We start from the raw sequence: 27,037 nt of genomic DNA, 5'->3' as shown, positions 1-27,037 counted from the left end.
GCAGTTGACAGTGACAACAAAAAATCCAGGAATGAGTCTGAGGAGACTAAAACCTGATCTTGCCTGGATTCAGTCCCTATCAATGAGAGAATTTTTAAGCTTTTGACTAGAGTCTCTCCTGTTCTGTAAGAACAGGACCTTTCAGCAGGATCACAGTCATATCAACCAGATCCCACCATGCTGAAATCAATACAGTAACCTTGATTTAGTCAGTCCAAAGTAGGTGATCTAATGTAAAGTATACATTCACAGTGAAGCATACTCTGATCAGTTGCTCATGCCTGGACATTAGCAAGTTTTATGCTTTTTAGACTCCTCCTTAATAATCCTATATACTTAAAAAAATTTAACTAGACAGAAGCCAGACTCATGAGAAATGCCATGGTAAATCCCAGTATGTCCCAGGGAAGTTCATAAGATTGTCCCTAAAAGTTTAGGGAACAGAATTTTATTTCTTGGCAATTCAAACCTGGGAAAGCATTTTGTTGTGCACTCTTCAAATTGGTGCCCTATTATATACCAGAGCTGGCTACATTTTAATATAGAGGAAATTGCCCCTATGCCTATATAATTTGAAAACCACTTCATGATGAAAACCATGTCTAAGATGAGGAAGAAAGGACTCAGGTGTCATAGGGAAAATTATTTGTTCCATAGCTTAAATTTAAGTTCAGAAGTGTAGCTAGCACAAGGCATGTAGTTGGTCATGTTTTCCATGTCAAGCTGTTGGATCCAATGAGGTGAGAATTGTATCCTCCATCTTTAAAAATTATGTTGTGGGTTAAGAAATGCTGTAAAAATGAGACAAACCACACCCAGAAAAGCAGGGGGAAAAGGAAAGGTAAATAAAAAGATACCAAATCATTGTATGCATAAGGGTCTTATGGCTTGATATGATGTAATGTTCCATTTTCGATTGAAAGCATTGTGGAATTCGGCTGAAACTCTGTATGAACTAATGGATGGAAGAAAACATATTCTAGTATGTCCTTGCTATACTGAACACTATTACTGTAGATAGCATATATTTTAATTCCTAGAAAGCATAGCTTAGTAGTCAAGAAAGTGTAATAATAATTTCAGAAAAGATATTTTAAGTCTGTTTGCCTCATTTCAGTGCTGTTGTTCACAGGATTTCTATGAAGGTATCTTGAAAGTGCTTGGAGATGATGATGAAAATGAACAAGAAGAAATTAAACTTAAACAGGGTTTAAGTGAACTCCCTGAAATTTATGAATTACACCAAGACATCCTGGAAGAACTGGAAGAGAGAGTCCTTAAATGGCAAGTACAGAATGGCATAGTTTGATGACCTTAACATACCCTCCACAGCAGGTGGGTGAACTCGTTGGTGTTCCCTTGACCATCCCAGCAGAAATGAAAAGAGTAGAACCTGAACTACTTTAGCAGATTTTGTGTAGACAGGAAGAAAGTAAATGTAAAGGCTGTCAGGTTAAGAAATCAAATGCTGAAATATATCTGCAGGGAACAGTCCATGACTCTGAAATGGCTCCATCAGTCAGCATGAGAACAGCCAACTTCATATGCATTATCCCCTGTCAGTTCTCAGTCATCACCAAGCGGCTTCACACTCATGGCCTGAAGGTCACAGACTCATGCTGTGGGAAGCAGGAAGAACTTACATCAGAACTGATCCTAAAGATCATCTGCTTACAGAAATTTACCTAAGAGCTCTCAGTTAAGTGACAGCCCCTTTTGCTCCCAGCCCCAAGACAGGGATCTGCTACCCCAGGCTTCCAAGCCAAACAGACACTGGCACCCTGTTAATGAGACTCCATCAAACATCCTTACAGGGCAAAGTCTTTCCATGAGAGAATAAGACCATGACTAGGACAGACAACACTCCAAAATTCATTCAACTGAGGAGACCCCTAACTTAAGCCAGCCTGCCAGGTTCTATTGAATGATGGACCCTGAAGCCCTACACCTCCAACTTGCTAAACTCCAGGAGTCAGTGGTCACTGAGAATGGATGATCCTATTTCTGCACAGCCACTGAGCAATTTAGGAAGTCAGTTAAATGAGGAGAATTTTTCAGTAACAATCCTAAATATAGGGCACAGGTCTCCTTGCAGCCCTGCACTTCCCAGTCAAAGCAAACAACAAAGAAAGGGTTTTGGTTTGTGCCTACCAAGGGACTGTTGGCAGAAAGACTTAAAAAGGATCACCAATGATTTATGATTTATACACTTAGAACACAAACAGACATAGTGTTTCCAGCTGGCATCTAAAATGTCTTGGGTACTAAAGAAGCCACAACTCTACCCTAACAGCATGCTGCCAGTTCCCTAAGACAAAAGGAATGCAACCATAAATGCCCTAAGAGCTCTGTTCAGAACTACTCTGTGGCACTGGGGATAAAAGAGGACTGTATTGCAAATGCTGCCAACACAACAGATATGTTATAGGTCTATAACAACATACTATAGGTCTATAACGACATATGTTATAGACCTGTACTCACACAGGGTCACAGGTCATTGCCACACCTGAAGCTTCCAGTAAGTCCTTCCCTGTGTCTGCACAGACAACAGAGACTGTTGCTCTGGACATCCCCAGGTATTCACATTCCTCTGTTAAGTATGATGTCTCTTTTGTGAACTCAGATTTTGTTGTGCTCTCTTCTTGTACATGCTTTATTAATATTACAATACTGCACATCTGAATATTGAGACAGATGACAGGGAGGCAGTGCCGAAGAACAGGCAATGAAGAAGAGCTGAAGATCTGATATTACAACAAATATCATATTCTCCCCCACAAACAGTGCTCAAAGCACTGCAGCAGTTGGAAGGTCTCTTTATAGAAGCAGGAGCCATGTCCTGAAAGGAGCTTCACAGTGCTGCTATGGCAGAGGTACATTCCCCATGCTGCCCATGCTACGGCAGCCTGTGGTGTTGTCGGTCTGTCCTGAGGCACTCCCTCTTTCCTGCTGTTCAGCCTAGACTTTAGGTGCGCAGTGTACAGAGGCACTGTGGGTCTAATACAATAAGCAAGAAGTATGGCTCTATTTCTTTACTTTTATTTATTTATTTGTTTATTTGCTCCTTCTTTTCTTTCTGTGGCCTTAGGGATGAACACCAGAAAGTTGCTGATGTTTTTCTCTCCAGAAAATCAAGGTTAAATCACCACACAGCATACATTATGCAGTTTGACAGGAATTTGGCTTTGCTAGATGAAACGTGCCTTAAATATTCCCAACTGGCTACCATGATTCAGGAGTTTGAGGTAAGGCTCACACGGTTTTTTATATGCACTAATGCATGGCTTTGCTATGGGGATTACTCAAGGATTTTATTTTTTTTCCTGGAATTCCACCAATGTTCACACAAAGGGTAGAATGGAAGAATAGTCTTTCACAGCCCTGGTGCTAGAACTGAAGTGGGAAGTTCACTTGTGGATGATGTGTTTGTTTCTGTCTCTCTTGTCCACACACTATGCGTGTGCATACAGAATGTGTGTTGGTGAATCTACAAATCCATGAGTATATTTTGCTGAAACACAGTGGAGTGGTTTCTCAGTCACTTCTTATCAAGCTCTTTGAGGATGTGTTAGAGCTAATAACTAGGATTACATCTAAAATGACAATTTGTTGCTGAGCTCGAATCCCCCCTGATCTTTGTGTTTCTTCCCTTCCACTGAGGACAGCAGAGCTCTGGTGACAGCCCTTACAGTGTGAAACACCAGCTTCTGAAAGTGGTACACCGTGTCTTCCAGTATCGTGTGATGCTCACAGGTCAGTAAAATCACTCTCCAAAGTACCCAATAGAAACTTCCCTGGTGCCTTCACCGTGCTACACATTGATGCCATAAGAGCTAGAATAGGACTAAAACAATATGGGATCTCCTGGGAACTTCAATATGCTTGGTAGAGGATTTACAAAGTGACAGGCAGCCTGGGGAAGAGGCAGGCACTTCTGTAGGACAGCCATTTTGTAAGGTCACAAAAAAGCATAATCAGGTGCTTTTAGCCATTCCTTCTTGGCTTTTTCCTTCTGTGAATCAGGAGAGGCAGAGTTCAGCCTCACTGCCAACAAACAGGTTTGATTTTTTGTTATGTCAAGGGTAGTTATCAGAGATGGTAGAAGACAGGTGACCTCGGCAAGGAGACTCTGCACTGCGTCCTCTATGACAGTGGCAAGCACCATCTTCTTATCAACAAAGCAGTTGTACCCAGTACTGCACCATAAGTCCTATGCACAGTACACCTAAAGCTAGTGATTAGTCAAAAACCTAGTCCAATTTTGCTGCATTATAGGAGGCAGAGATATAAATTTACATTAACAGTACACTTACAAATTTTACATTTATGATTATACCTTCCCTTTACATTCAGGACCATATGTATAACTACTACCTGAGTCTCTCCAAGGGGGATAATGTTCCTTCCCTGCAAGCCACCCCAAATCTAGCAAGCCTGAGCTTGTGAGCAGAGCAGGCTTTCTGAAGCAGGATGTGGCCCCCAGAAAGAATTGGGAAGTTTAGAGCTGGCTAGGGAAGGAAATGGTAAAATGTAACAATGAAACTTAGTGTTGTCATGTAATTTAGCCAGAACACGAAAGAGACATAGACATAAAGATGGAGAAATATTTTGGGAGTATGTATATGTGTGGGTGAACAAGAATGCAAGATAAGTTATGCATGGAACAGTAAAAAGGAAGCCATAAATCTTGCCCATACAACCAATGAGGGACACAGTGTACTAGAAGGGGCTTCTATGAAAGCAGCACAACAAAGTGACCATATGAAAACTTTATTAACAGCACAGGTTACCAGCAGTTTCATCTTGCTCCAGACAGTTTGATCAAGGATGCAATTCAATATTCACCTCTAGGTTTGTTCTTTCAGTACAAGCAACACAAATGAACACTGGATGCCAATACTAGGACTTACTTTCTGACTTTCTTCCCTCTCTGGGTGTGTTTACATTAAGGGCAACTTCTCAGATTTGTGGCTTGCAGTACTTAGCAGTCTCTCACGATCTACAGTGTTTGTCGTGGATACACACAAATACTGCGTTTATGTGAAAGGAATTGGCATATCCCTGTAAGAAATAGCCTTTCTATCATCTGTTTTTCCCATTTCTGTGGTCCACAAGATAAATTGCAAACACGTAGCATGGTATTTTGTGAGAAAGCTGGAAGAGCTTCAGTGAAGCTCCAGTGACTGGATTCCATCTATGCTTGAAACAACTTGGCCTCCTCCTTGTCCCAGGTATTGACACTGACTGGGAAAATGAAAGTTTTTGTGTATAATGAGATAAAGTCTGCTGGATTAAGATATTACAGAAAATAGGGTTACTACTTTAGTTCTTCACCTCAAGAAACCAAGCCCCTCTGACTGCTCGGACAGAATGAATCTGGAACAGTGTAGTCCTTCAGATTCTCAGGTGTACTTGTGTGATAACTGGCTGATTCTACCAGATATGGAAGGGTATTTATGAGGATATTGGTTACCACTTACTGCACCACTACCAAAAGGATTTGTCCACTCAGTCCATAGCTGAGGACAGAGCTTTCAGTGGTGAAAAGGAACACTAAATATTGCCTGATGACATCACACAACCCCTTCCTGCATGCCTGAGTACAGGCAGATGCTTTCCAGAATGCAGGTAAAACCTAGGTGGAGTTGAGGATACCAGGGAAGGCACAGCACTAGAAAGGGAAATGTATATGGATAAGACATTCAAGGGAACAGGCATCCATGCACAGCACCATTTCAGCATGGAGATCAAGTTCTTGGATGCAGAATTTAGGAGTCTGGATTAATTGGCAAGTTAAGAATGAAGTATTTCCAGACTATGGTCTTAAAACTGTGGCACTTACATACTACAGTCTTTAAAAACATAAAGACACAGACACAGAATAGGCAGGTGGTCCAAGAAAAGTAGTCCAAAAAAACACTGGTTAAAGATTTGTATATAATGCAAATATAATTGCTGTCACCTTAAGCACTATTGTATCTATCTTACAGAACCTATTTTCAGAATATGATTGAGTTTGGTAGTAATTATTTGAACCCTGCTTGTACAGAACTAGTCTTCTTCCTGTGCCCATAAAAAGCATGTGATTCATTTACTCTAAATATAGCCAACAGCATTCATTCAGATGGGGAAACAGAATTATTTAGTAAAACAATTATTTGTAAAGTGGTGCTACTCAGCAATTCTCTTGACTGAGAAACATTTTTGACACTATTTATTTATTTATACATGCCAAGTTATGTAAGCTCAAATCTGTATCAATGCTCTTGCATTGATTCTCAAAGAAAAATGCCATCAAAGATGAGTTCTGCTTTGGAAGGAGGCTATATATACACTTGATTATTTGGGAATAAAGTGCTATGGGGCATAACTGTGGATGCCCCATTCCTGGAAGTCTTCAAAGCCTAGGCTGGATGGGGCTTTGGGCAGCCTGTTCTGCTGGAAGGTGTTTCTGGCCATGGCAGAGGGATTGGAACAAGATAATACTTAATGTCCCTTTCAACCCCAACCAGTGTCTGATTTTGTGATTAGGATTTAATGTTTTAGCTAACAACACTACAAATTATGTTGATCTGTATTCTGATTGTTGGATGTCTGTGTTTGTTTGGTCATTTACTACAGATTACTTGAATAATCTTTGTCCTGATTCTACAGAGTATGAAGCTACACAAGGTAAAATGCAATTGGTAGAATAAAACTTCTGTTTTGCTAAAGAGGTGCTTCTAAAAAGGTGCTTCTAAAGAGGTGCAAGATCTCTATACCGGTAGTATATGGAAGATTTGTGTATATTTGAAGATTTTGCATTGATGGGTTAGATGTAAAATGTCCAAGAACTGATTACTGATTTAAACGAATTATTTAGGACAAGAATCCTATATTTTTATTTTTTTTTAATTGAAACATATAGGCTTCCTATAGTTTTGACGTGATGGAACTTGTGGAAGAAGAAAACATCTATACAGGCATAGTGCATATACTGTAGTTTTGCCCCAGTCATTGAGGAAATCCTAGTCCTCTTTGGCTTTGTAAATATTTGGGCTGGTCGTTGTAAAGTCAATTTGGATGGCTTCCCCTGCCTGATTGTGTACCATTATCTATGGTATGCCTACTGTGTTCTGTGAACTTTGGAGAAACCCAGAAGGTTTGAATTGCGTATCTGTATTCTGGATACCTTAACATTACATAAAGTTGGAAGACATTGCATAAAAAGCAGCTCTGCAAAATCAGTAACAAATCTACTGCTAACACTATCCTTTTCAACACATGAGATACATAAAGCAGAAGTCTCTTACTCCCACTGAAATCAAAGGAGGGTTTAGTTGTGGTGTCTGTGGGAGTAGTTTCCAGGCTGGAGTAAGCAGCAGCAACATTGTATTATGAAATCAACTCACCTCTCTTACACTGTTTGTAAATCCAAAACAACTCATAGCAATAAAGTCAGTGGCTGACTGAAAGTCAGTTTATTCTGCCCAAGAGTAGAGACTCATGCAAGATTTAGGACCCTAGTCACTGACAGTAGAGCTACAGCTATACCAGTGATTTAAAAAATACCAGGGCAGACACTCACGCCCTCTGACCACTGCTGCCTACCACATTTGTGGCTGGGAGACACTTGTGCCATTCCTAACCAGCAGGTTCACAAGTTATGGCCAGAAATTGATAGAAAGCCCTGTGTCACAGGGAAAGGAATGTGAAACAGGGACCTGAGCCATGTTATGCCACTGCTCTCAGTGCCAGCAAACAAGTCCTAGCCCAGGTTATTTGCCAAGGGAGAATCCAGGAGTTAATTCATGCCACCACTTCACACATATTTCTGTCAGAAAGGGATGACATGTCTCCCTCAGCAGTAAGAGGTACAGCTTAGACTGCCATGCTATTTGGTGGCTAATGTTGGGTTACATTCATCGCAAGACATTGACAAAAATCTGAAAATAGAAAACATTACAGAAAATATTTAGTGCCATCCTAGGTGCTTAAAAGGGACCTCATAAACTCTCTGGGTCAGCACAAGCATGATGCAGTTTCACACAAGAGAATGATGAGTGGGGGCAGGGGAGACAGAACCATGTGCCATGTCAGAGCTGCTAGGCAGTTTTATTATGAAAGTGGCAAAGAAGCCAAAGGATGCCCTTGCAAACAGGAGGGATTTGAATTCTTTTTCTACTCTTTTGTGTGATATATGGTGTTTGCTTTCCTTCATCCCTCAGCTGCCTTATTCATAGTTTCTGAAATCACGGACCAAGCCAATGACAGCATGCTCCAAGCGGTGAGTCCTATCATGATGCATGCTCCCCTGATCAACAGTGTGTTTTCTGCACATCTGTTCAAGTGAATACATGTCTGCTAAATTCTGAAACCTCCTCCAGGGTGAGACTCAAGGGCTTATACAGATCTGGTTTACAGTAGTGCAGATGTGGAGTTGGTCTATGCCCTTTAGTGCAGCTGTGCAAGATGTAAGACACAATAGTCAATAGCACAAAGGGGTTTTTTCCCTCTTGGGGTTCAACTCGTTTCTTTATTATTTCATTTCCTGAGCAGTGAGAGGGTTGTTAATAATCATTTAGGCATCAAAACAGGAAATTCAGGAGACAAAGAGAAAAAGCATCACATGTAACATCATCACATAAAGATGATGCAGATGAAGGAAAGGAGTGAAATATCAGTCTTAGTAAGACCTTGTTTTCAGGTGGACTTTTAAGGCTTAAAAAATGAATGCACATGAATTGTTAGGGAAGAACACACTAATCGGTTATGAAGATGAACAAACAGGTGTAGGTTGCAGGGAGGGTGTCTAACAAGCCTAGAGTTTTATTATAAAAAGGAATGTAATCGGACCCTTCTATAAAATAGACTCTGAAACTACAGACTTACTAAGCAAAGTTTTCAACTGGATTGATTCTGATATTCCTTCTCCTTAGGCAAAGAATTTATAATCATATTTTTCCATTATTAAAGCAGTCATTGTACCAAAATAATATTTAATCAAAAACTTGAGATCTCATGAAAACCTTCCAGAAAAATCTCAGATCTTTAGAGATATCTGTGTTAGAGGCTGAGACTCTAAGAGCTCATTTCCTAACAAATCAAGATCACACATCTTTTCCTGGGCACGTCTGCTTCCTTAGATTTCACTCAGATATATGGGATATTTATATAAATACTTTTCTGAAGTTAGAAGTATATGTAAATGGCCAAAATAAAATTTCCTGTGTTGCATTGCCATGAAATAATTTTGCCTCTGCTAAACCATGCTTTTATTTGAATAACATCATCATACCACCTGAGTCTTACAGATGTCACAGACCGCTATTATTAATAATAATTGCTATTAATAATGTCTATTTTGGAATAATTTCATCACAAATTCCAATATATTTTTACACTTATTTTTTATCATATAATCAGAGCATATCTCTTTTTCAAAACTTTGGTAAAGAAGAGACAAAACAAAATTTCCTTCTTTCCCTTCTGTGTGAATGCAGGGGGTTTTGTGAAGGCACAGGTTCATGAGAAACAAAGTTCAATTTTCTGCTAAATCAGAGGTTGTCCTCCTGAATTAACATCCCAAGCACAAAAGCCACAACCAGCACTTCTTTTCTTTCTCTCAGTTAAAAAAGAAAAAGCAAACAGAAAACATAAAAGCAAATAATTACTCTAATTACAGAAGAAACTGAACAATGCCAGTTATTTTAGAGCATTAATAAATTGTTATGTACTTGGATGAATTTCTAAGAAATAACTTAGGTTTGGCATGTACCTGTAAGGAGGAAGATTTCTGTTCTCATGTACTAGCTCATCAAATGACTCTCCAAAAATCTCACAGGAGCACTGAATTAGGATCAACATTTTCTACAGAATACCAGTGACCCATTATTAGCTTTTTTGTTGTTGTTTTTTGTTTTATGATAATAAGACTCCAGTAGTTTTTCCTGGGAACCCAGGATTTTCCAGCAAATTATGATCATAACTATCTCCACAGCATTTTCACTATGTAGGAAAATATTACTTTCAGTTTACAGATGTAAAAAGAGAAGTAGAGGCACACCACCACTACCACCACAGAGTATTATATCTGTAATTCCAGGAGACGAACTAAGCAGTGTTTGTATTGCCCTCTGAATGCAGACAATTATCGCCCTGAAAACTCAGCTTCTGAGCTTGCTGACATGGTTTTCTAAGACTTTCCCAGGACAGTAACTGTAAACACAGATATGTGTACATTCTTTCTGTTCCACGTCTTGTGATGGGCATCTCTCATGGCCAGTGCAGTGGGAAAGTGTTATCCTGACCATCCAATCCCTGGCCATGGTCAGAAGCCTATAAATCCTGGGAGAAGAAATAAACTCTCTCTTCTTTTCACCGCACCTCGAGCTGTGTTTGTGTGATCTATTCATCTTCAGCGGCAACAATCTGTTAGAGGCCCTGAGATGCTAAGTGATACAAACCACTGTTGCTATTAACAACTGATGAATTCCTTGCAGAGGTGTTCCTGCTGCAGAGATAAAATTCATGATAAAATTATGGAAGCTTCATTTCACTGCAAAAATGGCCACAGCAGTATTTCTGACATCCACTTCTGCAGTACTATCTGGGTGGAGCTTTGTTTTTGTTCCTTAGTGGTAGGATTTTGAAGGATCTTTGAAAGAAGAATGATGATCGTTTTAAGACCAAGGAAGAAAGCTATATAAACTGAGAATTTTTGGGAACTGACAGGAAACTATACCCCTCCCCAGCTGCCCACATTCCCAGATAAACCACCAGCCTTCACAAGTGATGGCTGTTTGACTTCCTTCAGGAAATGAGTTCAATACTTCTCTGTCCGTTTCCTGGTGAGCATGTGTCCATATCGCAAACATCAGCATTTCAACAAGCACTTCTGCCAGCAGTCCTGAGAAAAGCTGGGCTGCTGCAACTTCTCCTCTCACTCTGGTAGAAAACAAAATGAGTAGTGCTAGCACTGGCATGAGTGTGCTCACAGAAGAACACTGCTTTTTCTGCAGATGAAAAACAGGTTGTCATTGTGGAAGCTGTCAACAAGTTTTGCCAGGCTAAAATACCCTTCAGTGACAGGAAAGTCCTTTGCCAATATCTTTTGCGAAAGTCAGCTGTCCCATGATCCCTGATATTTCATGTGCTATTGCTTTATATGTTGCTTCCATTTTATTTGACTACAGTATTTAGAAGTGACCTGAAAAAATCCATTTATTACTTCCTGATTTGCAAAAGAGATATCTGACAGCTCACATTCTTGAAAATGTGTGAACTGTTAATTACACTGCATGGGCACAGTGCAGCCCTGTGCTGGTCAAGCTTTGTAGATATTTCCATGTATTTGACGTCCAGTTACTGATTAAGAACTAAACTTAGTATCTTGCTAAACAAGTGCAGTATTTCACCAGGGCAGTAAGATAGGGAGGTATTTCAGGCTTATCTCAAAAAAGTAATCCTAGATAGGTACATGAATTGTGTAAGCTGAAATCCGGAAATTAGCCTCGACATACCATCATGTTGACTTGGATATGCTCCTGGTATCTGTAATAACTTTATTAATTAGCTGATTCTGTAGACACCACTGATTTGTATCAGACAAATACAGTGTATTATCTGATTCAGTCTCACTAATCCCAGGGGTATATTAATGCCAGTCAATGGAGCAAAGGAAAACAGACCATTGCCTGTTGTAGCAGAAAACTGTACTCAAAGGCTGTCAGGTCACAAAGCTGTATCAAGTATGGTCCTTAGTCTGTAGTTTAACTGAGTGTATAACTGAAGATACAGGATACAGTGGCTAACTTAGATAGGAGTCTCCCAGTTTTTAGGCATATTCCCATGATGATTCACTGCTGCTGAGCAGCCCATTTTACTGTTCTGGTCAGATAAAATCCACAGCTGAATCCTATGCACAAGCCTCTGTTTTAACAGCCTCACCTGTTAAATGGAAGGAGATTTAAAAAGACTAGCAATATTGCAAAGGTACAGACATCCCTTCTTCCTTCTTATATTAATCTGATTTTTTTTTATGGGAGCACAGACTTATCTAGGTTAATCATATTTACCATCTTCATAGATAAGTTTATGCCTGGTGCCAGCGCCCACTGACTGACTTTGCTTTAAGGCCAGGTAGATAGTTCATAGTATCAGAGTTGCACCATAAACTTCCTGTTTTTTGCAAAGCATCCAAACAGAAATGCAGCTTCATTGCCTGCTTACTAGTGTACCTTCTAAATCCCCTATTGCACAGGCATTAATCCATTATCACAGAATGTAAATCTTCAGATAATCCTAGCAACAGCCTTAAAGTGTCAAAGCTTGCTTTGGATTATCGGTGTCATGGCACTTATGCACAGGCCTATGGAGCAGATACTGTGTCCCTGTTTTATTAGTTCATAGAGCCAGAAAGTTGGCAAAGAAGCCAAAGTATAAATATCATATGAAGTTAGCATTTACTTTGGAAGGTGAACTGGGGAATTACAAGTAAGAAGAACTGGAGAAGGTCACACCAGATGTGAATGCAGGTAATAAGGTTTTGTAAAATCCATAAGGCAGGAAGAAGACTTTCTCGGTGTAAATCCTTGGTCTCCATTCTCTCAGAAACCTAATTCTGTAATATCTGCTCTAAAGAAATAAAATGGTGAGGGAAAATTTGCCTGCTTGTATAAAAACAGTCTCTATGAAGCCTTCTAAATGCTGTTTTTCTCTCCCAGGAAAACTTGCAGAAGATAGTACACATTGAACACAGTGTGAGAGGGCAGAGCGGCCTCCTCCAGCCAGGAAGGGTGAGTGCTGCAGGCATACCTATGCTGCTAAGGGCATTGTTTCTGGCCTGCAATATCTCTATCTGGATGGCCACGTTTCAGACGTCTACACATGTTGTTTACTGAGCTATTGTGAGTTGGAGCACTGGTTTGTGTAAAAAAACATCACTCTGGCAATGCACAAACAGAATGCCATGCTAGGAAAGACATGCACTGTCTCTGCTTTTACACAGAGCAGCCATTTGGTTTTTCATTTCAGCTGTCCTCAGACATCCCAAGTGTAGTGCATTTTGATGGAACTACTGCTTTCCTCCTGTCAAAAGGCTGCAACTATAGCAGGAATTGCTTGCAACTTGAAAAGGCTCTGTGCTTTATTTGGCTGCCTAAGAACCTTTAATTAGGGCAACTAATTTGTTTTCAAATTTGTATTTTCACCATTCCCCCATGGAGCTTTTAATATGAGATGCTGTTTTTAAGCAACTCATCAACAGAAATGTAAGAGAGTGTACAGCTCTGTCTTGCTATCCACATCAAATGCAAATTTCTTCTTCTGGCTTTCAAGCCTGTCCAGTTTCCTCAGCTCCAACCTGCTTCTGTACTTCAAAAGATTTCTTTCTTGGGTTCTGCAACTCTGAATTTCCCTTCAGTCCACCAATATCTTTAACAAAATTCATGAAGCAATTTTCTAGGCATGCATACTTATAACACAAGCATACTCATCATCCAAATATTGCAGTCAACTTTTGTTTTTCTCTTTAACATCATTATTCTCACTTGCCCTGACCAGGTAATGCTTTAACAAATTCTGCAAAGCCCAGCATACAGAATTTGCAGGATTTGTCTCTTTGATTATAAACTGATTTAGAGTGGAAAAGTACACTATAGATTCTGATCTGTGTCTGAAAAGAGCAGATGACTGTTAATCCACATGTATGTAGTTCAGTTAGAGCAGACTTTTTCAAACATTACTGCAATGAAGTTCTAGTGTGCTGGTTTAACTGCTCACATACACAAGTCCTACCTACATACATAGTAACAGGATGTCGCACTATATTGGGAGCGGCAAGGTAGTAACGACACGGACTCTCTTGTGCATTGAACAGGAGAGCAAGGTTTATTACCTCAGATCTTCTTTTATAGACCGATACACGAAAGTCCAGAAAGGTAAAACTCTTATTGGTCAGTGAACCAACACATCACCATCATTGGTCAGTGGGGTACACCACCCTCGACCTTCTCTTGCAAGAAAACAAGAAACTGACAAACAACACCTGCAAGGCTGTCTCACCTATCTCTGAGGATTGTTTTGATTCCTCCTTATGATTTCCCAGGCCTCTTTCTCAGGTGAGTCTGAGAAAGTTATGTGGCCTGCTTTTCCACAGGCACTGTGCTCCCTGCTTGCTGCTCATATTTAGCATCCCTAACAGGATGGACTGAAAAAATATTGTGCTTGCAAAATTATACAAATTATATATGCAGGTATATTTAAGTTGGTGTAGCATACTAAAACCCATGGTTTCAGCTTTTTGCTTTGATATGTCTATATTAGGGGGCTTTTAAAGACAAGAATTCTTTTCTAAAGCCCATTACATGTTAGCTTTCAATCTGTGACAGTCACCTCTGAGCACAGTCCACAGTGCAGAAAGAGTGGGCTGAGGACAAGTGGGTTTCCAACTCATTTTGTACTGACACAAATGCAAGCCATAAAGGGCAGCAGAGCTAACCCAGGCAAAGACTAAGCCAAATTATAAGGAGTGAGGCTGGAAACAAGTGTTGAAGTTCTCTATCTTTTCTTGTGCTGATGAATGGTGTTGGAGTATTGCCTTCCCCAGGAGAAACTCTCTTTTCTCAGTAAGATTCAGAATGAAATCTCAGGATTACAATCTGCTGTTTTCTCCTTCAGATCTTTGTTAAAGAGGGAACACTGATGAAAGTCTCTGGCAAAAACAGGCGTCCTCGACATTTGTTCTTGGTAAGATTTTTTTACATTTTTACTATCTCACTCATATCTTTCCATGTATTTATGCAACCCTGAAGCCTGGCAGATTTAAGGCTGCAAGTCATTTAACCATCAACAGAGATGTGCTGAGTTAGTTCCTGTTGCTAACAGGTCTGTAGTCCTTTCACACGTCTCGCTGGCCCCACATACAGGAATATGTGCTGTGCAATCCTCTGGTTACATACTCTGCCACGGTTACATACAGCCTTCACCAGGACCTAATTCTGCAAAGAACTGCAAGTTTTCAAGGGGATCAGGAAGATGAGAACTCCTGAATACCATCAGGAATTAAGCTGCACACTTGAAAGTCCTAAGACCTTAGAAAATTTAATCAGAAGAGAGAGAGAATACCCTACTGCTAAAGTAGCTGAAAATTTCCTTTGGTCACACTGGCAGGGATTTGTATCTTACATGAAGGACTGGGTTTTAGCTCCTGCTGTCCTCATATATGTAAATTACCTGATAATTTTTGCTTGCCTCAGTATAGTTCCTCTAAACACACACTTCTTAGTGTGGATTAGAACAACAATTTTCAGTGACAGTTTGCAATATTCTTCTAGGATAATTAGGAAAAATGGACCTTTCATCATTTGGCTGGAATACTCTTTAGAGGGGCCCACAACCCTACTGCAAGTATTTTCAGATCAAAACAGATGAAGCTCCACTGTTTTGGAGATATATGAATGAACACTTATGCTTTCTGTTTTGCATCACATAATCTGTTGAGCAGTTAAGAGAGTATCTGAGACTCCAGGCTCCTGAGCTCTGTTCTCAACTTTTCAATTAGCTTATTGTGTAACTACACATATTTTTATGCACTTATCGATATGAAAGGTAATATGACACTTGCCTGTGTTTTAGAACTTTGTTACCTGATCACCTCTTAATGTTTGAAAAATTCTTTAGAGTTCCCTCCCAGAAAAATGCCATAAAGATCTAAGCAATACTGCTACTAGTAACATTAAAATATTGCTTGCAGAATTTATTTTAAAATAAATGAATTATATACCTGGAATATGTATTTGCTGTTGCCTTTAAGTGCTGACAGCTTTTCACCATGGGATCATTGTAAGGAGGAGTGATGGCTTATTACATAAACCATATATTTTGTATTAATCCTTCTTATTTCTCCCTCTTAAAACTCCTATCTTTGCATGAGCGTATGCACAAGCTTCTTGCCCTCCTCAATCACACATTGCAGTCATAATCAAAGATCAGATGAGATGAGCAAAGTGCTGGTGCTGTGCTTTTTTGATGGTTTCAGTGGTTTCTTTGAAAGTTCAGATTTTCATGCGCTGAAAATGATGGATTTTATGCAAATCTTCAAATATAAGATAGAAAAATATAAGTTATGTTTTACAGAGTCAGCATCAATGGACTGTAACAAGTACAATAAATGTCAAAATCATGATTTTGTTGCAGTCACGGGAAAAAGGCTATGCCAGAAACTCCAGAAGCTGGTCTTAAGAAACAATATTCTCAGCAGCAGTAACTCTGAAGTCTACTGATGACCGCTTAATAACAGATGATAATTACATCTCTACTGATCGCTCTTCTGAATCACTTGCCTTCACCAGTATTCTGGAATTGTGGCTAAAACTGGGACAAAATTCCAAGACATTGCTACCCTTTAATCTTCCAGTGTGGTTGTTGCTGCCATCATAATCCATTACTATGACAAACACTGCAGTGCTACAAACTCAGCTGTTGTAACTGATATAGAGAATTTGAAAGGAAGACCAGAAATCAGGTTGATAATAAGTGTTGAGAGGAAAGTAATTTAAACACGGGATAAATGTATATAAACTTCAAGTCATCCAAAATGGTTATATCAGCTTGAAGGTCAAAAGTCACAAGAGGCCAAAAGTATTACTGGAACAAAGCAAGCACAGAAATTACTTTCTGGTACTCTCTAGTTTAGAAACTATTTTCTGGGGAAAGTTCAAATGTTCAAAGTCAGATGTTAACTGCAAAACGAGAAGTGACTCTTGACAGCTAAAGACATTAGAGTAGCCAATGTCTTGTTAATAGGTGCTCTCAGTATTCAGAAAAAGTGTGTTTTTCTTCCTTTCAGTCAGCAAGGCAAATTGTGACCAAATGTGCTGTCATGCAAAGAATGGGGTGGAGCTAGTCATAATGGTCACTTTCATGAAGCAAGAGACATATAAACCTGGCTTCTTTTCTAGTCTAGCACACTGAAGTTGTAATCACTTCAGGCTTCCTATACTGTATCTCCAGTATGGGCAGGGAGAGGGTGATTTGATGGTTGAAACTACTTAAAACTTATTGGCAAATATCTACCTTTGGGTTCAGTGATTTTTTTTTTTTCTTTTACTCCAGTCTCCTCCATATGAATGCTCCCCGGGTTGCAAAGCAATTCCATGTACAGTGAAATTGCAGGAAAGTTACTGTGGAATTGGTAATTCCTGCATTAACATCTGAATGGTCCTGCTTTATCTGCTCTGTCACTACTATTGCTATTGATTCTCAGTGGTGCCACCACTGCCCCTACCTATGCCACTACCACTCCTGCATTGCTTAAAGGACTATTTAGCCTGTCGATACAGCAAGACAACTGCTGCATAGCTATGTCAGCATATTTCTGTCTTGGCATACAGCATGGTTATTGTGTCGGTCTTAAGGTCCTACCAACCATCACTGGCAACACCTTTCACTAAAAGACCATGCCTACATGAAAATATCCTTCCCTCTGTCAGTGCTGTCTTGACTCTGATGCCTGGGGACACTGTGGGAGAAAAACCCATGCCAAAACCCCAAGACAAGAGTAATTTCCTAAACATTGTCTCTTAAAACTGACATTTATTTAAAGCCTTTATCTTCTAGGGACCATTTTATAATGCTTTAAAGCACTTGTAAAACTCAGGTTTGCATACTAATAAAAACCCAAACCTTTCAGAACATTTTTTTTAATGCTTCAGATGTCAGCAGTGACTCAGAAAGATCACCAGAAGCTAGCATGTATAGATGTAATTTGGCTTAGCTTTGATGGAATAAGTGTATTCATCTTCACTATCCCAAAGATATTTTTACATTAATAGCATTTTCTGAAGTTCTTAGTAGCAAACTTACTCTGACTGAAGCTAAATCAAGACCAGGACCTGGAGGGAATTTCAGAGCAAGAGCATGATAGCCTTGAGAATTTAATCCCTACACATCCCAGAAGATGAGGCCACCAAACTGAAGAGGTAGTTAGAATATGCTGTAAAACTTGGGTGTGTGCCAGACTCCCACTTGTGTTTTTGAGGTATGCTTTAGTGGTGTGCTCTGAATAGATATCTGCCTGTAAGGAGCATTGTATGTCTGTGCACAGCCCATATAGGCATAACAGTATAAAGACAAATTTCAAATGTTTCTGCAGGTGTATGTTGTGTGTATCATAACATTACTTGAGCTGGCTGTTTTGTGCAGGCTGATGGTATTGTTGAATCTGGTGTTTCCTGGCAGGATGTTTTGTGAGTTTTGCTGTGTGTCTGTTTCCTGAGTCCAATCTCTGTTTACAAGGATGTTGTGGCCTCTGTGCAGCACAGTATGGGCTGCTGAAACTGGCAGGTCCCCTAACTGTCCCCCAACCACAAGACTTTGCAACTCAGAGCCTGTCTCTTATCTCACCCTTCTAAGAATTTCTCTACAAAGGCCACTTGTTTTGAAAATGGGTTGCAGGAAGCTGCTATCAAATGGGAAACTGTTTAATGCTCTATCTGGCAGGGCTGGAGTATAGGAGATTTTTGGAGTGACAGCTTGAAACACACAGCTCCAGCACACATACAGACTGCTCCACTGACACTTGGGGCATGTTTAACTCAGACTTAATTAGAAGAAGCCAAGGTTCGCCATTAACTAGACCTTAAAACATTCAGAAAAACCATCTAGAAGCTTTTAGACAGAGAGTACATATATATGGATGCCAGAGGTTCAGCAGGGCGTGAAGTTGTTTATATCAATCAATTTGAGACTATAGGTTAGAAAACTTGCACTGACTCTAATGATACTGCATACTTGTCACAAAAGAGATAATTATAAAAAGAAGGTAGGGGGTAAAAGGAAAGCAGTAACAGGAAAAAAGGGAATTAAAGAGAAGGCATATCCTTCTTTGTGTTGTCAACTGTTGTTTTGGGGAACATGTGCGTGCATGGAGCAGTGTAGAATAATGATGCTCCAATATCAAATTCTGAGCAGTCTGGGAATCCAAATTATTCAAAAGTATTCTGGCAAACAAGAAGTGTGTCTGAAGCCCAAGGACTTGTGGGAACTTCCAATAGGGTTCTAGCAGTCCATCTCCTCTACTGCAGATTTCTGAGAGGCTGCAAGATCAGCTTTTATCATCAGCCAGTCCTCACTGCTTCAGGGAACAGTGGACATTTGAAGCAGGAGGATGCATGAAACCAGTGGTACTAATGATAGTTCTGTCCATACTGTTCATATGGCCATCACTAAGGTCCTTACTGTGCATGTGGCAAAGGAGACAGCAGTGCATGCAAACCCTTTCTTTCTTCATGAATATATATGCTTTGCTTCACAAGTTTGGAAATATTTGTCATAATTTCACTGTGTCAAGCTGTAACTAGTGGGACCTCCAAATCACAGGCTATTGCTAAATAGGTGGAAAAAAAGAAAAAAAAAATTCCAATGGGCAATTATAAAGTAGAGTAATGTTTAGTAAAATCAGGGTTAAAAATTAATCAGGGTTGTCATGATAATGGTATGCACCATGGTGTCATCCTTTATCAACAGTAATAAAATAATAAGCAGGTTTTAAGAGAGATATGTAACTTTTAAAATACATAAAAGAAATTGATTTTGCTATTCAAGAAGCCTCATAGCAGATTATGTCAGGATCCTGAAAATCTCTCTGAAGAGTTCACTTCCTTAGTGCCCAGGTGCTGCAGGGCCAATTTTAGAGCCAGTGCTCTTTAATATTTCATGAAAAAAGGGGATGCAGAACTTGAAGGGATACCAAGTAAGTTTGCCCATCATGCTAAACTGAGAGGAGCTGTCAACTCCCTCGAGGGCAGAGAGGCCTTGCAGAGACCTCAACGAATTAGAGATGAGCAATCACCAACCATATGAAGTTTAACAAGGGCTAGTGTTGGGAAGGGGCAACCTTGTAGTGTAGACTAGGCAATGAGGCACTGGAGAGCAGCACTGTGAAAAGGGACCTGCGGGTCCTGGTCAGCAAAAGGTGAATATGAGTCAGCTGTGCCCTGACAGCCAAGAGAGCCAACTGTATCCGGGTGGCATCAGAGTCAGCATCACTGGCAGGGCGAGGGAGGGAATTCTGCTCTGCTCTGCACTGGGGCAGCCTCACCTTGAATACTGTGAACAGTTTTGGGCACCACAGATTAAGGAGCTAAAGCTGTTAGCATCTAAAGGAGGAACATAGAGATGGGGAAAGATCTGGAGGAGAAGCCATACAAGGAGTGGCTGAGGCCACTTGAATTGTTCAACCTGGAGTAGAGGAAACTGAGGTCAGATCTGATCGTGGTCTGCAACTCCCACAGGAAGGGCAGCAGAGAAGCAGCACCAGTCTCTGCTCTCTGTGATGTGATCCAAGGAAACAGCATGAAGCTCTCAGGAGAGGGTTAGGCTGGATATTTGGAAAGGGTTGGGGTTAGGTAACAGTCCCAGCAGTTCATCAAGTTACAGCTTGTTCCAGGTTTCCTCCCCAGGAGAATGGGCAGGTAGGCCTGCAAGCTATATTGCAAATTATTGACTTTGTCTTTCTTCTCTTATAGATGAATGATGTTCTGCTGTACACATATCCCCAGAAGGATGGCAAATACCGACTAAAAAACACCTTGCCTATGTCAGGCATGAAGGTAATGCTTCATCTGTATTAAAAGCCTGAATTAAAGTTTTATAGTGACCTGCTGGTACTTTGCTGGTTTATGCCTCATATCCAGCAAGGGGAAAGAGGGGGTGGACCTATTATGAGGGCATTCCCTTGTCTCTTACAGTAGACAGGAGGAAAAATGGTACAAAACAACATAAAAAGATTAAGTCTGTGACTTAGTATGACAGCCTTATTCAGACTGCATAAATAATACAAGCCAAAATCAGTTACCCTCTGATCATGAAGCAGGAAACAGAAAAGGTTTATTATCCCATTTTGTCTCCAGCCAGTGCATTATTGTTCCCTTCAATGTATTCACCAGGGCTTAGTCTGGTTTTAAACTCCTGCTACTCAAAATTTGGAAAACACGTGGCTGGTTTTCATGAGCCTTTTAACTATTTTCATCAAAAGCTTTAATGGTTCAAAAAGCAATTAGCTAACTTTATGGGGAAAAGGTTCATTGGGAGCAATTTTATGCAATGATACAAAACCACTTTCTTCTTCAATAAATTTATAAATTGCAAATACAATTAAGCTGTCCTTACATTCTTTCCCTAAGTACTCATTGGCACCAGAACATATGCAACAGGAGATATTGGACCAAAGAGGTCTCTCGGACCTTCATAACTGTTCTATGGTTAATATTCCAAGTTTTATTTATGTGAAAGAAGATTTGAAGAGACAAGTCAGGAATCTGATGATCTAGAAAACATGCAAGATGAGAATTACTAATCATAAATTTCGGTGGAATGACATAGGAAGTTTAAGGTGCTGTGAAAAGGAGTGGGGGGGATGGTGCTGGGGCGCATGGTGATCACCCCAGGGACCCAAGAGTTTAACTCAGGGATTCCTAGGCAATTGCCAAAATATTCTACCGTTAAGTGAAAAGGAGTTGTGGAGCAAGTACTTACTGAGGTACATTTGAAACATTGAGTCACTAGTATAATGATGCTTGTTAATAAAAATGTAAGAAACTATGAAGCTATGTTTCTCCTCACTGGCTGTTGCTACTAGCAGGCTACTAATATACTCCGTGGTAGGGGAGAGATTTTAGCTATGCTGTAGCTTTTAAGTTGGCTTTTGGTTTTTTTTGCTGTTAAAGAGCCTTGCTGCAGACAGGCATTCACTGAAGTGCTTCACTGTATAATGTCTGCATGTCAGAAGAAAAAGTGACTTCTATTCATTACAAGGGTAGACCAAAGTGCTCTGCCACTTGGCAGACTAAACATCTCCTAAACTTGTCATATTAAAACTGAACCCTCATAGATACTTCATCCTTATAGGCTGGATTAAATGATTTTTTTCCTTCAGCACACCACCATATTGAATTAGATATCATTCCTCATTAGAACAGCAATAAAGAACCCTAATGCCCATATTTTTTGCATTGAAATATGAAACAGATGGTTGGGGTATCAGAGGTCTCAATATGCATTGAGACTTGTGTGGTGTACTGGCTATAGACAATTTAATTCATATCCACATTCATGTTCATGGCATTTGTTTCTAGGTCAGCCGCCCAGTGATAGAGAAAGCCCAAAACATCCTGAAGATTGAATATGATGAACATTGCCTGATCCTGTCAGCAAGGTACTGTTCCCAAATGTCCAAGGCAGAGGGTATTACATTCTAGAGCTGTGTCTTTGGATTAGCCCAAGCAATACCCAAGACTGAAATGGTGTGTCATTCTTTTTTCACTAGCTTTTTTTTAGTCTGCTATTGGTAACAGACAATGGCTAAGTACTTGCTTATGCAATAAACATTAATTATAAATGTGAGGCTCATGAACTGTAACTAATTCAATTAATGTACTCTCTAAAGACTAGAATTTGGCTCTTCATAACATCTTAAAGAGAAAAGAAAGAAGAAGCCTGGGTACTTTCCATTATCTTTCACATTCTTTTCCTGTGACACTGCAGTCTGTTATATCTCCCTTTTATAAGTTCACTTGTTACCTTGTACCTCTAAGGCTGTAAAACTGGAGGAAATAGTAATTAGGTAATGCCATGCAACAGATATAAAGGTATTTAGTAGTGCTTAAGCGTCAAAGTCAAAATTAAACTTTACTGGCAACCTCATGGGTTGATTTAATAAAAGGAACTTCAATAATGAGCTTGTGTACTGTTAATATTGATTGCAACTGGGCATCAAGATCCCTGTCCTAGGATCCCAAGCCAGTGCCAAAAAGAGATCAGTTTCTGATCAGAAAATAGAAGTGTACAGTATTTTTCATGATTCTAGCCCAAACCTATACCACTAATTTCCCTACAGCTATAGCAGAAAGGTAACTGATTTGTTTTCCACAAGAAACATAGCACACTAGGAGTGGTATTAAAATTAATTCTTCCAAACAACAAGGTCTTCAGTGATTTTAAGTACTGGCTTTCCCACCATCAGTCTGCAGCTATAGTGTGCAACAAAATGCCTAGGAACACAACCGACTTCCTAAAGTACACAGCACAAGAGAAAGAGAGGGATGACACTTTCTTATTCAGAATCAGATTTTGGAGCTCTCATGCTTCCCAGAGCACTTACCATCTGTGAGGGGTGCTCAGCTACCTGTCAAAGCCTTTTGGTCCATTTCCTTTTATTACCATAACCATATCTGAGATTTCCTTAGATCTCCACATTCTTCACAATCCTCAAAATATACTCACAGTTATTCTGAATTCTCTGCCAGTTATAAAAGCAAGATGTGTACAGTCCTTCTGTATTGTTGAGCGGAAATTTTGTTGCACGTCCCCTTTCCCCAGAGCAACAGAAGTTGTCATCCCTAGTGAGCAGCTTGAGATGCACTGCTTGCATTACTAGGATGTTTCTTTGCCTTTTGTACTCATATTAAGTCCGTGCTTAATTAGCATAAACAAAGTATGTAAGTCAACTGTGAGCTGTGTTTATTTGGTAGTAGATAGAATCAGGACCTAAGGTTACCCTTCTGATAACAGACAGAGGCTGGGATAGAGCCCCTTCCCTCTCCTTGTGCTGCTCATTCTGTGATCAATCTGTCATAAGTCACCCAAGAACTGCTTTTTGTACTGACTGGCAGAGCTAATGAGATACCAGTGAGCCAGCATGCTCTCCTAACTCCATTGCACAACATCCTTGGCCTATTACACTCACCAAAAGAAGCACCAAAGACAGAAAAGTGCAGAAGGCTTCAAGTATTTATATTTGTATGAGACAAGGTGAGCGAACTGAGGAAATACAGCATGAGTGCCAGGGACTAAAGGCAGTAGACTAAGGATGACCAAAGTTCAGAAGTCAGCATGGCTATATGAGCAGATGGCACTGTAAAGTCATTTCCTGCTGAAAATGGCTCATTCACCAGAAGAGCCACATTATTGGTTTAATAGGGAGCTGCTAATAGATTTGAGCACAGCACCTTTATGGAGAAGGCTCATATGCTCTTATATCTTTATTTGCATTTCAAAAACATTACTTTTGGACACAGGGATAATCCTGTGGTGCTCATATAAAATACCAGAGAAAATACTAGGAGGACACAGTCAATATTACCTCCTTAATGGCTAATTTAGTGCAATAGTGGTAGAGCTGTGACAAAATCCCTTCCTGCTCCAATTTCTGTGTTCTGTGGACGTCCCCTGCTGTCTAGTGAAATGCCACGACAACTTGACCTCCTCTTTCTATTTTTCTAATGATGAATATATGAGTCAACATGGATGAACTGATAGCTCAGCACAGAAGATACATCCCAAAAATCCCACAAGGACCAAATGTGGCAATGGTGGATCAGGGGCTGAGCTTCTCTGAGTGTCAGAGGTTCAGCAAAAATTCCTCTGTGCCTTCATGTAACCGAATGTAACCAAGTCAAATAGCTAATTAAGAACAAGCCTATGCAAATTGACATAATTTATCCTACTCATCAGCAGCTGGGTGTTATTTAGTCATCAAAAACCTGCAATTACTTCCTAGGTATTTTTAATTGAGTGGAGAAAAGGCTAAAGGGGCAAGTTAGGTATCAGACTTTTGGTAGCATATTGTCCTTCTTATCTGTCTTTCCTAAAGCACCTTTAGTTTCCATCGCTATACGGGCCATGATTTCCTTTGTGGACTTTTTGGGTTTTTTTAATCATATCTTAATTCTCAAGTGAAGAGAATGAAAGAATTAGTAAGACAAATGTTTAAGTCAGAAAAGTCAGGACTTAACTTTTAGTGTTTTCTAGCAGTGGACATGATTTTTCTGGAAGATACAGACATCTTCAGATTTCTTAGAAAGTGTAATTTGACAGGAGATAACTTTCATAGTGATAAGGAGTGACTAGGTTGAGTAGAGCTCTGAGCAACCTGGTCTAGTGAAAGGTGTCCCTGACCATGGCAGGGCATTGGAACGAGATGATCTTTAAGGTCTGTTCCAACCCAAACCATTCTGGGATTCTATGTTTAGTAGTGTGGCTCATGATAGAGGTGATCTCCTGTAAGACAACTCCTTGGCTTCCAGAGGTTAGCCAGTTTGCAGTACATAGACCAGCTAAGAGTTTCTGCTCCAGGCTTGTTAAATTTTGCACAGGCTGATGTTTTTTTCAGAGAAGGGTTTATGCTCATAGTGCAGAGGCCTATGAGCCTGTCCCATCCTGCAGAGGGATGCAGTCAAAGATCATCAAGAAAACCTGGCATTTCCTCTCTTTTTGTGCTTTTTAATTTTTTTAAGACCACAAAATACAAATTGTTCTCAGATGTCTTGTTTGGTGGTCTTCATGAGGACAGTGTGAGGAAATCACAGCTGAACAGCAGCTGGTAATGATACCACTGCTAGTTTTTACAACAAAGTCTAGTGGATAGCTTTAATGTGAGTGGCTAGTATGATCTGGAGAGGGGAGACCACACTGAGTTGCATTCCCTTCTGTGACTGAGGCGAGAAACCGCTAGAGTTGTGCAGAGTTTCAGATGAACAGGAAGTGCACAGTTTGAAATCACAGCAGAAAAAACAGCTAAACCAGGCAGGATACCTCTCGGCTGTAACAGAGCAAATGCATCTATGAAATAACAGGGACCCTGCTGCTTTTTGGGGATAGCTGGACTAGCAGGGAAAGTGAAGTTCTCGCTGGTTTGCCTTGTGCACAGGGGGCATCTAGGGGCCAGTCTGGAGAATTACTGGCCTACACACGTAACCAACTCCAGGGAACACACAGCTTCCTTCACTAATTACTGTCCTGGCTTCTTCTGTCCCAGGAGACTGGAGATTGTCTGTGAAGAAGCTAAAGGAAAATTAAATCATTCACATCTCTACCGTGGGTAATACACTTCTGCAATTCCCAACATGCAATTCATCTAAGCAGCCCACTGTAGAGATAAGCATAAACATGCTTGCTTTGAGCAACCCATGTATGCCAAGACTTTATGCACTAGAGTGCCTAAAAGATAGGGCAGACAGGACAAAAAGAGACACTTCATATTGTCCTGTGTGATCTAGGATTGAGCAGCCTATAGCAAAGCCAGAGACTACTTTGAAAAATTTTCTGGGCGTTTAGTTCCTTCTCAGTCACAGTCCTAAGCATGGAGCTACACTATCATCACTCTGAATATAGTCAATTTTGTTCCTGGTCAGAAAATTATCAGTTCAGTGCAGTAGTAGGGAAAAGCAAACATTCATGAAGTGAAACTTTTCTCCTCTGAGCAGCTTGTTTCAGTCCCTGCTGTGCATGGCATTGACTGCTCTGCTGTATTTCATTCCCCAGCTCTTGCTCAGAAAGGGATGACTGGTACAGCTGCATCAGTAAACACATCCCAGATGACTGCAAAGCTCACAAGACTTCGACTTTCCACAGCAGCGTGGAGGTAAAAGGAGGCCAAATCTTTCAATGCTTGAAAAGGGAAGGGAGAGAAAGAGAGAGAGAGGAAAGGAGGAGGGTTATACAGTGCAGAGTTCCTAGCAGCCAGACATTCTATTTTCATTTAAATAAGTATATCAAGCTTGAACAATTAAACTCGTCACAGCTCATGGACCACCTCTGAAACATTAATCACATGCCATACTCTGTGGCCGTTGTTTAGGTCTTTTGGAGGAAGATTGCTTTGTCCTAAAAGACAAACAAGTAGTTATTTTGGATTAATTAAAAATAGCTGCAAACTTCATAGATTAAAAAAAAACAAACCCAAGCTACCCATTAATTACACCAATATCATATACACAATAAAGTCACTAGCAGTGTAAACTCCACCAGCGATACTGAAACTGTACCAGTGTAATTATACATATTATTATAATCTCATTATTTAGTTATTCTGCTCCCAGTTAAGGAGGCAAAACCTGTATCTGATAAAAAAGTAAATATGCTATTTTAGATTATGTGGAACCCCAGCTTTACTAAATAAGAAAGAGTGCTGGTGAGGCCACATCTGGCATGCTGTGTCCAATGCTGGGCTCCTCAGTAGGACACATGGAAACCTTGGAAAGTGAGCAACGAAGGG

At 40.2% G+C, this 27,037-nt stretch overlaps 1 protein-coding gene across 4 annotated transcripts in view; it reads left to right on the top strand.

Moving 5' to 3' along the window:
- FGD5 (FYVE, RhoGEF and PH domain containing 5) overlaps positions 1 to 27,037 on the top strand; it is a 77,853-nt gene that overhangs the window by 38,251 nt on the left and 12,565 nt on the right. Inside the window, exons 6-15 of one of the 4 annotated variants that reach the window (XM_058844765.1) lie at positions 1,133 to 1,284; positions 3,092 to 3,248; positions 3,672 to 3,756; positions 6,625 to 6,675; positions 8,211 to 8,269; positions 12,708 to 12,779; positions 14,662 to 14,730; positions 20,511 to 20,594; positions 22,119 to 22,198; positions 26,305 to 26,404. In XM_058844765.1, the coding sequence (XP_058700748.1) occupies positions 1,133 to 1,284; positions 3,092 to 3,248; positions 3,672 to 3,756; positions 6,625 to 6,675; positions 8,211 to 8,269; positions 12,708 to 12,779; positions 14,662 to 14,730; positions 20,511 to 20,594; positions 22,119 to 22,198; positions 26,305 to 26,404 (909 nt within the window). Of the gene's footprint in view, positions 1 to 1,132; positions 1,285 to 3,091; positions 3,249 to 3,668; positions 3,757 to 6,624; positions 6,676 to 8,210; positions 8,270 to 12,707; positions 12,780 to 14,661; positions 14,731 to 20,510; positions 20,595 to 22,118; positions 22,199 to 26,304; positions 26,405 to 27,037 lie in introns of all 4 variants that reach the window. The other 3 variants (XM_058844764.1, XM_058844767.1, XM_058844766.1) reach the window with 3 other exon arrangements.

This window comes from Poecile atricapillus, chromosome 9 (assembly GCF_030490865.1).
Source record: "Poecile atricapillus isolate bPoeAtr1 chromosome 9, bPoeAtr1.hap1, whole genome shotgun sequence".
In the NCBI taxonomy this organism is placed as follows: Eukaryota; Metazoa; Chordata; class Aves; order Passeriformes; family Paridae; genus Poecile; species Poecile atricapillus.
The sequence above is the reverse complement of the archived record's forward strand: the minus strand, read 5'-3'. Positions and strand labels throughout refer to the sequence as shown.